The sequence below is a fragment of the Schistocerca serialis genome, chromosome 12, assembly GCF_023864345.2.
Source record: "Schistocerca serialis cubense isolate TAMUIC-IGC-003099 chromosome 12, iqSchSeri2.2, whole genome shotgun sequence".
Classification (NCBI taxonomy): domain Eukaryota; kingdom Metazoa; phylum Arthropoda; class Insecta; order Orthoptera; family Acrididae; genus Schistocerca; species Schistocerca serialis.
The window spans coordinates 76,732,881-76,748,694 of NC_064649.1; the positions used below are offsets into that span (position 1 = coordinate 76,732,881).

The 15,814-nt window shown below is 45.7% G+C and overlaps 1 protein-coding gene across 1 annotated transcript; it reads left to right on the plus strand.

Moving 5' to 3' along the window:
* The first annotated feature begins 418 nt into the window (after positions 1 to 418).
* Positions 419 to 9,417, plus strand: LOC126427944 (uncharacterized). Its single transcript, XM_050089835.1, has 2 exons — positions 419 to 733; positions 9,133 to 9,417. Exons 1-2 carry the CDS (start codon positions 419 to 421, stop codon positions 9,415 to 9,417), a joined length of 600 nt encoding a protein of 199 aa, XP_049945792.1.
* Positions 9,418 to 15,814: the final 6,397 nt, after the last annotated feature.

Here is a 15,814-nt window from a genome sequence, read left to right on the forward strand (position 1 = left end):
AGGCCGGCAAGCAGTGCGCCGTGAGTTGTGAGGTGTCACATTAGGGCCCGTTTGTCGTCTCGCCGAGGGAGCCGACACGGGTTTGCGGTTGTCCGGGGGCGGCGGCGGAGACACCCGAGGAGGAGGAGGAGAAGAAGGGCGGCGCGCAGCCTGGGGTCCCACAAGGGTCCTTCCCGGGTCCCGCGCTTTCTCGCCGGCGTTAATGAGCTCCGTCGCGTGCGGCAAAAACAAGGCGCCGGAATGGACACGGCGGCCGGCGGCTGACCGCAGGGCATACATCACGCGGCCGGCCGGCCGGTTCCACCCCCGCCGCCCCCGCGAGGGGCCCACCGCTCCTTCCTAAACACATCTGCGCGGCGCCGGGTTAACTCTTTTGAGGCGGTCCCGGCGCCCCTTTTACTGGAGACAGAGGTTATTAATGGGCGCTTCCTTCCGCGGCCGGTCACTTCCTGCACGTGCGCGACCGCCGCCCCCGCAGCCGCCCCCACCAGAGACCACCCCCTTCTTCTCGAGGCCCCGACATTCCTCGCCCGCCCCGGACAACGGTGGCGACTTGCGCACGCAGCGGTGTGCGCCCGGACGTAAACGGGCCCCGCCTGGAGAATATATCGCGGCTGGGACAGCTTCTGGAGAGTCTGGAGCCACCGCCGCCTGTCAGCTGAGCAGGGCGGCTGACCGCACACTGTGCGCTGTGCACCGCAACGCCGACACTGCCGAGGTTAATGGCTCGGCAGTATGTGCGGGAACAGTGACTGCCATAATAGCGCTCCCATAAACACTTCGCCGGTCGGAGTGGCCGAGCGATTCTAGGCGCTACACTCTGGAACCGAGCGACCGCTACGGTCGCAGGTTCGACTCCTCCCTCGGGCATGGATGTGTGTGATGTCCTTAGGTTAGTTAGGTTTACCTAGTTCTAAGTTCTAGGCAACTGATGACCTCAGAAGTTAAGTCGCATAGTGCTCAGAGCCATTTAAACCATAAACACTTCACCTTCCCCTTTTGATCAGAATCTATTTAATGTACACTTTGTTTTTCTCCGGTCGTACTTGACAAGTCCTTCATTTGGATAAGTGTGTGTGTGTGTGTGTGTGTGTGTGTGTGTGTGTGTGTGTGTGTGTGGTTTTCGGGCGCTAAACCACGTCGTCATCAGCGCCCAAACGCATAGAAACAGGAACACATGCGGTAAAGGCACGAAGACGGACAGCGAACAAGGAGACGGCTAAAAGACACAGACCTGACGCAGTTACAAATCCTCACATACAGACGCAAAACAAGAGGAGAAGAAACACACTAAAAAGGAAAAGGAAACACAAGGAAAAGAGAACAGAAATCGAAGTGAAACAAGTAGGTAATCGTGACTGGCGGACCTCCTACCTAAAACCTGGGTAAAAGTCACCCAGTAGCACATTAAAATCCTCTCCCTAAAATCCGAGGCAACACATTGGACAGGACACAAAACCGTAAGACCATAACCACAGTCGTTGCCTCGTCTTGCAATATAGAGGGAAAATCCGGTCGCAAGGAAACCACCGCCCTCTGGTCAGACAATAAAGGACAGTCAAGTAAAATGTGGCGGACAGTAATCTGGGCGCCACAAGCACTGCAGATTGGGGTGGGGGGGTTCTCCCGCCGGAGTAAAAAACCGTACACACTGAAACGTCCACTTAGAAAAATTTAGAATGACTGTGCTGATAAACCCCTTACGTTATTTGATTTTCAAACAGCTGAGCAAAACTGAACGTACTCACACATTTCGCTCTTTACCTATTCTGATCAACACTAAACTGACACACAATATTTTTAGCGCAACGCAATCTGACTTTCAGTAATCCCTACAAAAGAATGGTCCTGACTAACAATAACCTATACCTTTCATGAATTCATACCTCACAAAAATCTTCGTTACTCGAACTACTGCAATACAGCGAGCGCCACTACTGCCAGCTAAATAAAAGATTCAAACTACTGAAGGCACTAACTACTGATAGGCATAGTTAGCAAATGAAAGATTTTGATAGAGAACAAACAATGTATTTAATGTATTTACCTTAAAAGTGTTCAAAAGTCATAATATATATAGCAGTTCATGACATCCAGTCTTACAAATGTACTGTCTCTGATGGACACACGTTAAGATCATCCGCTCTCAAAACTCCGCCATCTCTCTCCCCACATCCACCACTGCTGCCGGCTCACCTCCAACTGCGCAAGGGCTACGCGCTGTTAACAGCCAACTGCCCAACACTACAATAGCGAATATTACAACAATGCCAACCAGCCACAAACTGCACACAGCACAGCCAGTGATTTTCATACAGAGCGCTAAGTGGCGTTACCAATTTAAAAACCTAAGCAGCCTACTTACAACACGACCCGAGGTTCAGGATGTAAATATCATCTTCAGGCGCTACGAAAGACAAGAAAGGGATTCTACATTACGTAAGGGGAGGTTTACTATCTTTTTCTCGAAAAAAGCATGTTCTTTGAGAATTATTTTTTCACGATGTGTTATACATATCAATGTCAAATTTAGTGAAAATATTTATTGATATTTCCTCTACAAACTGGAATTTTTTCGACCGGAAATGTCGAAGAGCAAAGGCGGAAGTGCCGTCGGAACAAAACAAAATTTCGATGTAGACTTCCGCGCGCGGTATGTCACAGGTCAGCCGGCTCGTCTGAAATCAAAATTGAGTTGACGTTAGCGAAGTATATAAGATTCTTTACGAGTTGTACCTCAGTTTGGACCACAGGAAACAAAATGGAGGCCATTTGAAAAAATAGGGGTTTTTCCATCGATTGTTCAATTTCGTTGGCAAGTAAAGATGTTTATAGTTGATGGACCGGAATAAAAGTGGTACATCTCCTAGACAATTTACTTAGCTTCATCGGAAACAAAGAATCATGCCAATCGGTTCGGTAGATTTGAAGGTACCATACCGCGCAATAACTCATCCTCCGAAAGAAAAAAACTGCTGCGTGAAAAAGTCAGATTTCAAGCAGGTGCATTTTTTTTTTTTTTTGTTCAATCGCGAATAACAAACATTTCCGTTCCGTATTCGGAAAAACCGTTTCAGCGGTGGATTCGAAACACTTTTATGGATCCAAAAATGCAATTTAAAAAAAAAAATCGATTTTTTGAACCAAAAGATTGTAAACCTCCCCTTAACGTTAACAGGCCGCTTCGAATGTAAACATCAGGTTATATTTGAATGCGTACGAGAAAGACATACCAGTAATATATATATATATATATATATATATATATATATATATATATATATATATATATATAATCTCCTGACGATGGGATTCACATCCTGAAACTCGGGTCGTGTGTACGATTTTATCCAAGTAAATGCTTTGTCCGGTAAACCTGGTGCGGATCTATTCCTAATGAAAAATTTCAGCAATAGTTGTGAATACCCCATATCAGAGCGAAGTCGGCAGCCGGTGGTCAACTAGCGTTGCTGCCTTTATAACCTGGTGTCCAGCGTTCGATTGCCGATGGGGTCGTTTCCATCTCATCTTGATCGATGCGCACGTCGCCGAGGTGCTGTCAGATAGAACCAGTCGACCGAAAACTATTCCAGTCAGGGCCTCGCGTCCAGTAACACCGCAAGAGAATTCCAATTCTATTAAAGCGAAGCTAATTCTTTGTTCGTTTTGCCCAGATCAGGAGTGTCTCAAAATTTGGCAGTTATCTTGATGGTTTGTGCCAGAACGAAGTGCTCCGATTAAAATGGATGCAAGACATGGATACAGTCTTTCGTCCCTGATGTTAAATCTATACATGGAAGAAGCAATGATGGAAATAAAAGAAAGGTTAAAAAGTGGAATTGAAATTGAAGGCGAAAGGATATGATACATAAGATTCGATGATGCCATTGCTATCTTCAGTGCATATGAAGAAGAATTACAAGATCTGCTGAATGGAATGATCCACTGAGTGTAGGATATAGATTAGAGTAAGCCGGCCGGGGTTGCCGAGCGGTTCTAGGCGCTACAGTCTGGAACCGCGCGACCGCTACGGTCGCAGGTTCGAATCCTGCCACGGGCATGGATGTGTGTGATGTCCTTACGTTAGTTAGGTTTAAGTAGTTCTAAGTCCTAGGGGACTGATGACGTCAGATGTTAAGTCCCATAATTTTCAGAGCCACTTGACCCATAAATTAGAGTAAATCGAAGAAAGACCAAAGTAATGAGGAGTAGCAGTAGAAATTATGGTGAGGAAGTGGATGAACTTAAAGGGTTCTGCTACATAGGCAGTAAAATTACCCATCAGAAGCAGACTAGCTCTGGCTAAGAGGGCATTCCTGGCTAAGAGATATCAAATATGGGCTTTAATTTGAGGAAGAAATTTCTGAGAATGTACGTTTGTAGAACAGCATTGTATCGTAGTGAAACATGGATCGTGGGACAATCGGTACGAAGGAGAATCGGTGCATTTGAGATGTGGTGCAACAGAAAAATAGTGAAAATTAGGTGGAATTATAATTATGAGGAGATTCTGCGCAGAATCTGCGAGGAAAGAAATATATGGAAAACACTGACAAGAAGGAGGGACAGGATGGTAGGACATCTGTTAAGACATCAGGGAATAATTTGCTTGGTACTGCAGGCAGCTGCACAGAGTAAAAACTGTAGAGAAAGTTAGAGTTTGGAATATATACAGCAAATAATTGAGGACGCAGGTTGGAATTTCTGCTCTGAGATGAAGAGGTTGGCACAGGAGAGGAATTTGTGGCAGCCTGCTTCAAACCAGTCAGAAGACTGGAAAAAAAAACACGTAGTATTTTATTCTAATATCTTTCGGCGTGTGACCGGCGTAGTATTATTCGTTCTTCACTTGTATCTCTAAGCTGGTCGTAGGTTTTGTTCTAAAAATGAACAGCATAGAGACAGAACTGATGACGCTTTCTGCAGGACCTGACCATCATTTTGCGGGACAATGCTCAAGCACGTACAGTGCAAGCTGTTACTGATTTTTTTGACTGATGGGGCTGCTGAGTGCTATGCCACCTACTGCACTCCCCTGATTTCAACTCGATTTGTAAACTGAACACTTCACAGCATTCGTACCAGAACTGCTAAAAATTCGTCGGGCAATAGGCCGCGCCGCTCGAACTGTCGAACACAACTGGCACTGCCAAGAGTATCCTACGACTTCCACATCGCTTGCAACGGTTTATACGCAATGCTGGTGACTACTTTGAAGGTCAGTAAAACTTTGAAACGCGTATCTATTTTGTACGAGCTGTAAATAAATAGTTGCCACTATTAAAGTCCCAACGTTCGTAAATCGCAGTCTTTGGTTCGCCTTCCCCTACAACGTTTTCTTTGCTTACTTTTCAATTTAAGTTGTTAATAATCGTAATTCGTAGGTATTTCGGATTTGATTAATTTATCTTGTGAACGATGTTTAAGTGGATGACCTCACACTTTTCATTATTTAGGATAAACTGCGAATTTTCATACCATACAGATATCTTTTCTAAATCGTTTTGCAATTTGTTTTGATGAACGACAGCATCATCTGCGAAGAACCTAAGATGGTTGCTCATATTATCTCCCAAATCGTCTACATAGGTAAGTAACAGCAGTCACTTGTGAGGTACAGTGTTGAAAAAGTCTTCTGGAAATCTAAAAATACTGAGACAGTTTGAAATCCCTTATCAACAGCACTCAACACTTTGTGTGTAAAGAGCTAGTTGTTTTTCACAAGAACGATGTTTTCTAAATATGTGTTGACTATGCGTCAATAGACAGTTCTCTTCGAGTTAATTCATAATATTGGAAAACAATATATGTTCCAAAATTCTGCTGCATATCGACGTTATGATAAGGGCCTGTAAATGAGTGGATTGTCTTTCTTGAATATTGTGGTGACCTGTGCAACTTCCAGTCTTTAGGTACGGATTTTTCGTCAACCGACCGGTTGTGAAAACACACTTGACCTTTTAACAACAAATAACCCTGAGTTAACAATGAGCATCAAAACGGACGCAGGTATTAGTGAACAAAGGGTTGTCGTAGCGAGACTGAATATTGTAACCCCCAAATCCTCCAAAAATAAACGTCGGAGCTGATCCTCCTTGGTACACAAAACGGCTCAGAACACTGTTGCAGAAACAACGAAACAGACATGCCACATTTAAAAAGACGCAAAATTCCCAAGATTGCAATATTTTGCAGAAGCTCGGGATTTAGCGCGGACTTCAATGCGATATGCTTATGACAGTTTCCACAACGAAACTTCGTCTCGAAACCTGGGAGAAAAGCCGGCCGTTGGGGCCGAGCGGTTCTAGGCACTTCAGTCGGTAACCGCGCAACCGCTACGGTCGCAGGTTCGAATCCTGCCTCGGGCAAGGATGTGTGTTATGTCCTCAGGTTAGTTAGGTTTAAGTAGTTCTAAGTTCTAGGGGACTGACGACGTCAGATGTTAAGTCCCATAGTGCTCAGAGTTATTTGAACCATTTGGAACTGGAAGAAAATCCGAAGACAGTCTGGTAGTATGTGAAGTATGTTAGCGGCAAGAAACGATCAATGCCTTCTCTGGGCGATAGCAATGGAGATACTATCATAGACAATGCTGCCAAAGCAGAGTTACTAAACACAGTCTTCCGAAATGCCGGCCGAAGTGGCCGAGCGGTTCTAGGCGCTTCAGTCTGGAACCACGCGACCGCTACGGTAGCAGGTTCGAATCCTGCCTCGGGCATGGATGTGTGTGATGCCCTTAGGTTAGTTAGGTTTAAATAGTTCTAGGGGACTTATGACCTCAGATGTTGAGTCCCATAGTGCTCTGAGCCATTTGAACCATTTTCTTTCGAAATGCCTTCACAAGAGAAGACGAAGTAAATATTCCAGAATTCGAATCAAGAACAGCCCGCCAACATGAGAAACGTAGAAGTAAATATCCTCGGAGTAGTGAAGCAACTTAAATCACTTAATAAAAGCAAGTCTTCTGGTCTAGACTGTATACCAATTAGGTTCCTTTCAGAGTATGCTGATGCAATAGCTCCATACTTAACAATCTAATCCAACCGTTCGCTCGACGAAAGATCCGTACCCAAAGACTGGAAAATTGCACAGGTTACACCAATATTCAAGGAAGGTAGTAGGAGCAATCCACTAAATTACAGGCCGATGTCGTTAACGTCGATATGCAGCAGGATTCTGGATCATAAATTGTGTTGGAACATTATGAACTACCTCGAAGGAAACGGTCTATTGACAAAAAGTCAACGTGGGGTTGGAAATACCCTTCTTGTGAAACACAACTAGCTCTTTATTCGCATAAAGTGTTGAGTGCTATTGCCAAGGGATTTCAGATAGATTCCGTATTTCTGGATTTCAGGAAGTCTTTCGATACTGTACCACACAAGCGGCTTATAGTGAAATTGCGTGCTTATGGAATATCGTCTCAGTAATGTGACTGGGTTTGTGGCTTCCCGTCAGAGAGGTCACAGTTCGTAGTAACTGACGGAAAGTCATTGTGTAAAACAGAAGTGGTATCTGGCGTTCCCATAGGTAGTGTTATAGGCCTTTTGCTGTTCCTTATCTATATAAACGATATGGGACACAATTTGAGCAGCCGTCTTAGATTGTTTGCAGATGACGCTGTCGTTTATTGACTAATAAAGTCATCAGAAGATTAAAAGAAATTGCAAAACGATTTAGAAACGCTGTCTGAATGGTGCGAAACTTGGCAGTTAACCCTAAATAATAAAAAGAGTGAGGTCATCCACATAAGTGCTAAAAGGAATCAGTTAAAGATAGGTTACACGATAAATCAGTTTAATCTAAAGGCTATAATTCAACTAAATACCTAGGAATTACAATTACGGATAACTTAAATTCGAAGGAACACATAATCAAAGATTGTGTTTTATTTGCAAGGACTCTTGCGAAATGTAACAGGTCTACTAAGGAGACTGCCTACACTTCGCTTGTCCGTCCTCTTTTAGAATACTGCTGCGCGGTGTTCAAAATGGTTCAAATGGCTCTGAGCGCTATGGGACTTAACATCTGTGGTCATCAGTCCCCTAGAACTTAGAACTACTTAAACCTAACTAACCTAAGGACATCACACACATCCATGCCCGAGGCAGGATTCGAACCTGCGACCGTAGCAGTCCCGCGGTTCCGGACTCAGCGCCTAGAACCGCTAGACCACCGCGGCCGGCGACAAAGTTCAAAGAAGGGCAGAACGTTTTGTATTATCGCGAAATATGGGAGAGAGTGTCACTGAAACAATACAGGATTTGGGCTGGACATCATTAAAAGAACGGCGTTTTTCATTGCGACGGAATCTCCTCACGAAATTCCAATCACCAACTTTCTCCTCCCAAAGCGAAAATATTTTGTTGACGCCGACCTGCATAGGGAGGAACGATCACCACGATAAAATAAGGAAAATCAGAGCTCGTACGGAAAGATATAGGTGTTCATTCTTTCCACGGATATATCTACATCTACATGGATACTCTGCAAATCACATTTAAGTGCCTGGCAGAGGGTTCATCGAACCACCTTCACAATTTTCTGTTATTCCAATCTCGTATAGCGCGCAGAAAGAATGAACACATATATATTTCCGTACGAGCTCTGATTTCCCTTATTTTATCGTGGTGATCGTTCCTCCCTCTGTAGATCGGTGTCAACAAAATACTTTCGCATTCGGAGGAGTAAGTTGGTGATTGAAATTTCGTGAGAAGATCTCGTCGCAACGAAAAACTCCTTTCTTTTAATTATTTCCACCCGAAATGCTGTATCATTTCTGTGACACTCTCTCCCGTATGAGATTGGAATAATAGAAAATTGTGAAGGTGGTTCGATGAACCCTCTGCCAGGCATTTAAATGTGATTTGCAGAGTATCCATGTAGATGTAGATGTATATGATTGTTAAGTATGGAGCTACTGCATCAGCATGCTCTGAGAGGAACCTAACTGGTATACACTCTGGACCGGAGGACTGCTTCACTACTCCGAGGATAACTACATATTATTTACTCTTGCTGGTAGCTGTTATTGATTCGAATTGGGTGGAATACAGGATGGTACAAAATTGTACGGCGAAGGAAAACGTAGTTAGAGATGGTAAATTGTGCGCTAAACACTTGTATATATAGAGAGAGACGTCGTTCCGCCGGCAGCTGTGCATCAGCCGGTGGCAGCGCCTTCGCCCCCGGCTGCTTGCCACTTCACCGCCCCAAACTCCACCACCCCCTCCGCCCCCGCCGCCGCCACTGCCGCCTCCGCCGCTAATACTCCCCCAGGGAGACACAGTAGGAGCGGCGACGCGAACGATACCTCGATCGATAGTCGTCCGTCGCTACGGCGATAAGCAAAAACCTCGCACCCGCCTCTTCGGGCGCGCACGTGATGGAAGGCGGCAGGGAGGACGCGGCAGCTAGCTAGCCCGGTGTCCGCGGGGGCGGGGGGGGGGGGGGAGGGGCGTAGGGGTGGGGAGGGGGGACAGGGTCGCACTTCATGCTGATGCGCTCCGCCTCTCCAACTACTTAACCACCTAGCTCTGTGCAGGTGTCTTCTCTAGACCTACACCTAAATCTACAGTCTGCAAACCACTGTGAAGAGCGTGGCGGAGGGTACTTTTCATTGTGCCACGTATTAGGGTTACTTCCCCTGTCATTCACTTGTTGGAGCGCGGGAAGAATGACAAACATAGCCTTCGCAATACAACTACATGTACATACATACTCTGCAAGCCACCGTAAGGTGCGTGGCGGAGGGTACTCTGTACTACTCCGCCTCTCCAACTACTTAACCACCGAGGTCTGGGCAGGTGTCTCCTCTAGACCTACACCTAAATCTACAGTCTGCAAACCACTGTGAAGAGCGTGGCGGAGGGTACTTTTCATTGTGCCACGTATTAGGGTTACTTCCCGTGTCATTCACTTGTTGGAGTGCGGGAAGAATGACTGACATAGCCTTCACAATACAACTACATGTACATACGTACTCTGCAAGCCACCATACGGTGCGTGGCGGAGGGTACTCTGTACCACTCCGCGTCTCCAACTACTTAACCACCGAGCTCAGTGCAGGTGTCTCCTCTAGACCTACACCTAAATCTACAGTCTGCAAACCACTGTGAAGAGCGTGGCAGAGAGTACTTTTCATTGTGCCACGTATTACGGTTACTTCCCGTGTCATTCACTTGTTGGAGTGCGGGAAGAATGACTGACATAGCCATCGCAATACAACTACATGTACATTCGTACTCTGCAAGCCACCATATGGTGCGTGGGGCAGGGTACCCTGTACCACAACTAATCGTTTCCTTTCCTGTGCCTGTCGCAGATAGAGCGAGAAAAAAACGACAGTCTATATGCCTCTGTTGTTGTTGTTGTGGCCTTCAGTCCAGAGAGTGCTTTGATGCAGCTCTCCATGCTACTCAATCCTGTGCAAGCTTCTTCATCTCAGAGTAACGACTGCAACCTACATCCTTCTGAATCTGCTTACTGTGTTCTTCTCTTGGTCTCCCTTTTTTTCCTCCCAAGGTTCCCAACAATACTAAATATGCCTCAGAACCTGTCGTATGCCTCCGTATGAGCCCAAATTTCTCGTACCTTATCTTCGTGGTCTCTACGCAAAATGTATGTTGGCGGCAGTAGGATCATTCTGCAGTCAGCTTCAGATGCCGATTCTCGAAAGTTTCCCAGTAGTGTTCTTCGGAATGTACGTATTGGTAGTGATGGTAGGGAAAGAAACATAAATCAATGTGTAAGAGATAGACTGGGAAACAACGATTGCTGGTTTCTTTTTTTTTTTCTTAATTAGAACCGCACGTCATTCATTGTTAGTCCTTACAGAAAATAAATTGCACTTTATAAGCAATAAAAATTTGTTGATCGCCCAACTTTTGCACTTTTATGTAATCAAAGCATCCACTTTTCATGCAAGTGAAATTTATACGCACAAACATAATAAATATATTTGTAATTATTGTTATATTCTACTCAGTATTATTGCTAAATGCTGAAGTTGTTTGTGAATAATACAAACATTTTTTTATAAAAGTTCGACGAAGTATTGAAGCGAAGTCTGATATATTTTTATTTTGCGTTTATTTTATATTATTTTTCCTTTTTGTCGAGGAAATTGCGTTTTCTAGCACTCTATGATAAATCCGTATCTTTTTAAAATTCCTACTGCAACATCTGTCTGTTCAATGTTACAAATTAACGACTGTCGAATAAAGCCTGGGTTAAACACTGACGATCTCAATTTCGCTATAAATAGTGTTTAGTTTTACGTAAAACACAGTAGGATAACTATATAGAGCAAAAATGTTCCATAGGTTACCCAGTCCTTTATACACTACTGCCCATTAAAATTGCTACACCACGAATATGACGTGCTACAGACGCGGAATTTAACCGACAAGGAGAACATGCTGTGATATGCAAATGATTAGCTTTTCAGAGCATTCACACAAGGTTGCCGCCTGTGGCGACACCTACAACGTGCTGACATGAGGGAAGTTTCCAAACGATTTCTCATAAATAAACAACAGTTGACCGGCGTTGCCTGGTGAAACGTCGTTGTGATGCCTCGTGTAAGGAGGGGAAATGCGTACCATCACGTTTCCGAGTTTGATAAAGGTCGGATTGTAGCCTATCGCGATTGCGGTTTATCGAATCGCGACACTGCTGCTCGCGTTGGTCGAGATCCAATGACTGTTAGCAGAATATGGAATCGGTCGGTTCAGGGGGTAATACGGAACATCCCTGAGTCAACAGATGGGAACATTTGCAAGACAACAATCATCTGCACGAACGGTTCGACGACGTTTGCAGCAGCATGGACTATCAGCTCGGAGACCACGGCTGTGGTTACCCTTGACGCTGCATCACAGACAGGAGCGCCTGCTATGGTGTACTCAACGACGTATCACACAGCGTGATGGTATGGGGTGCCATTGGTTACGCGTCTCGCTCACCTCTTGTTCGCATTGACGGCACTTTGAACAGTGGACGTCACATTCTAGATGTGTTACGACCCGTGGCTCTATCCTTCACTCGATCCCTGCGAAATCGTACATTTCAGCAGGATAATGCACGAGCGCATGTTGCAGGTATTGTACGGGCCTTTCTGGATACAGAAAATGTTAGACTGCTGCCCTGGCCAGCACATTCTCCAGATCTCTCATCAATTGAAAACATCTGGTCAATGGTGGCCGAGCAAGTAGCTCGTCACAATACGCCAGTCACTACTCTTGATTAACTGTGGTATCGTGTTGAAGCTGCATGGGCAGCTGTAGCTGTGCCGGCCGCGGTAGTCTCGCGGTTCTAGGCGCGCAGCACGGAACCGCGCGACTGCTACGGTCGCAGGTTCGAATCCTGCCTCGGGCATGGATGTGTGTGATGTCCTTAGGTTAGTTAGGTTTAAGTAGTTCTAAGTTCTAGGGGACTGATGACCACAGCTGTTATGTCCCATAGTGCTCAGAGCAATTTGAACCATTTTTTTTAGCTGTAGCTGTACACGCCATCCAAACTCTGTCTGACTTAATGCCCAGGCGTATCTAGGCCGCTTTACGGCCAGAGTTGGTTGTTCTGGGTACTGATTTCTCAGGATGTATGCACCCAAATTGCTTGAAAATGTAATCACATGTGCCAGCCTGAGTGGCCGAGCGGTTCTAGGCGCTTCAATCTGAAACCGCATGTCCGCTACGGCCGCAAGTTCGAATCCTGCCTCGGGCATGGATGTGTGTGAGATGTCCTTAGGTTAGTTAGGTTTAAGTAGATCTGTTCTAGCGGACTGATGACCTCAGTCCCATAGTGCTGAGAGCCATTCGAACCATTTTGTAATCACATGTCAGTTATAGTTTAATATATTTAGTATAATATATTTGTCCAATGAATACCCGTTTATCATCTGCATTTCTTCTTGATGTAGCAATTTTAATGGCCAGTAGTGTATAATCTCATTCTGTTTCTAGGTGGTTCACCATTCTCTGTTTTTGGGGGGAATCTAGTAAGACAGTGGTCGCATACGCAGAGAAAGCGAACGTTGTTAGGTAACGCCCGACAGGTATGCAACACACCTAACATACAGGTAATGCGGACACGACCTTAATTTACCAAAGCTATTAGGAAAATTACCTTAGGGTAATGTTGACTATCATAAGCAAGCATACCATAGTCTACGCTCACTTATGAAAGTCTACAGTAGACTATGGTAGTTTTAAATCTCTAACTTTAACGTAAGAAAATACACTGATGCGCCAAAACATCGCCACCTGCTTAATGGCTTGTTTGTCCGTCTTTGAACGAAATACATCACTGATTTTGCATATCAGGGATCCGACAGTTCGTTGGTAGGTTTGTGGAGGCATGTGCCATTAGATGTCTACGTACAGGTCATGTAATTCGCGTAAAGAATGGTTCGCTGATCTGCATACGTGGTGATAGGTCAACATGAGTTCACTATAATGCTCCTCAAACCAGTGTAGCACGGTTGTGGCTCCGAGACACGGAAATTGCACTGCTGAAAGATGATATCGCCGTCGGGGGAACATCAAGTCAGTGTGTCTAGCACAGTTCTCATGCAAGCGCGGGAGAATTTCTCCCATACCATAATACTGCTCCCACCAGCCTTCGTCCGTGGCGCGCTGCACGTTTCGAGCCGCCGTTGACCTCGATGACGGCGTTTGTGGAGACGACCATTGATCTAGAGTAGCAAGTGATTCTCACAAAGAGGCGACACGTTTCCACTGATCGACTGTCGAATTCCGATGGTCCCGTGGGGACTGTAATCGTAACTGACCGTGTCGTTGGGTCGGCATGTGAAAACGCAGGGGTGGTCTGCTGCAGAGCTCCTTGGTCAACAGTGTAGGGTGAACGGTGTATTCCGAAACACCTGTGCTCGCACCAGCATTGACCTCTTTCGGTAGAGATAGTTCAGAAATGGTTCAAATGGCTCTAAGCACTATGGGACTTAACATCTGAGGTCATCAATCCCCTAGAACTTAGAACTACGTAAACCTAAGGACATCACACACATCACTGCCCGAGGCAGGATTCGAACCTGCGACAGCAGCAGCTGCGTGGTTCCGGACTGAAGGGCCTGGAACCGCTCGATCACAGCGGCCGGCTCGGCAGAGATGCCACGGATCACCATCCATCCTACTTTACAGAGCAGACAAGCCTCCGAACCTAACAGTCTGTGAAGAGTCGTGGATGTCCAATCATTTAGCACATAGTGGTAGTTTACTGTTCTACCTTTTTCCGTAGACGCTCACGACAGTAGCACGTGCACATTCGAGCAGCTACGCCGTTTACGAGACACTCGTCCACAGGCTCTGCGTAATAATAATCTGCACTTTCTCAAAGTTGCTTGTCTCAATGGATTTTCCCATATGCAGCCCATATCTTCGCTGGTGTGGTCCTCTGTCCAAGTTGGTTCCGCTTACATACTTTTGTTACCGCGTCATGTGTGCGAAACGCCACCAGGCGGCATGCAATGTCGCGGTGGGCAATGGCAAAATTGGTTTGGCCCATCAGTCTGCGTGGTACAATATATATGTTACAAAAAGGTACGGCCAAACTTTCAAAAATGGCTCTGAGCACTATGGGACTTAACTTCTGTGGTCATCAGTCCCCTAGAACTTATAACTAGTTAAACCTAACTAACCTAAGGACATCACACACATCCATGCCCGAGGCAGGATTCGAACCTGCGACCGTAGCATTCGCGCGGTTCCGGACTGAGCGCCTTAACCGCGAGACCACCGCGGCCGGCACAAACTTTCAGCAAACAATTCTCACACACAAAGAAAGAAAATATGTTATGTGGACATGTGTCCGGAAACGCTTAATTTCCATGTTAGAGCTCATTTTAATTTTGTCAGAATGTACTGTACTTCCTCGATTCACCGCCAGTTGGCCCAATTGAAGGAAGGTAATGTTGACTTCGGTGCTTGTGTTGACATGCGACTCATTGCTCTACAGTGCTAGCATAAAGCAGATCAGTACGTAGCATCAACAGGTTAGTGTTCATCACGAACGTGGTTTTGCAGTCAGTGCAATGTTTACAAATGCGGATTTGGCAGATGCCCATTTGATGTATGGATTAGCACGGGGCAATAGCCGTGGCGCGGTACGTTTGTATCGAGACAGATTTCCAGAACGAAGGTGTCCCGACAGGAAGACGTTCGAAGCAATTGATCGGCGTCATAGGGAGCACGGAACATTCCAGCCTATGACTCGCGACTGGGGAAGACCTAGAACGACGAGGACACCTGCGATGGACGAGGCAATTCTTCGTGCAGTTGACGATAACCCTAATGTCAGCGTCAGACAAGTTGCTGCTGTACAAGGTAACGTTGACCACGTCACTGTATGGAGAGTGCTACGGGAGAACCAGTTGTTTCCGTACCATGTACAGCTTGTGTAGGCACTATCAGCAGCTGATTGGCCTCCACGGGTACACTTCTGCGAATGGTTCATCCAACAATGTGTCAATCCTCATTTCAGTGCAAATGTTCTCCTTACGGATGAGGCTTCATTCCAACTCAATCAAATTGTAAATTTTCACAATCGACATGTGTGGGCTGACGAGAATCCGCACAGAATTGGGCAATCACGTTATCAACACAGATTTTCTGTGAACGTTTGGGCAGGCATTGTTGGTGATGTCTTGATTGGGTCCCATGTTCTTCCACCTACGCTCAGTGGAGCACGTTATCATGATTTCATACGGGATACTCTACCTGTGGTGCTAGAACACGTGCCTTTACGAGTACGACACAACATGTGGTTCACGCACGATGGAGCTCCCGCACATTTA

Excerpts from the sequence above, each read along its gene's own strand:
- LOC126427944 (XM_050089835.1), top strand. The coding sequence starts at position 419 with ATGGGCGCTTCCTTCCGCGGCCGGTCACTTCCTGCACGTGCGCGACCG. Across the intron at positions 734-9,132 it reads CCGAGGTTAATGGCTCGGCA|AGAGAGACGTCGTTCCGCCG; the intron begins GTATGTGCGGGA and ends TTGTATATATAG.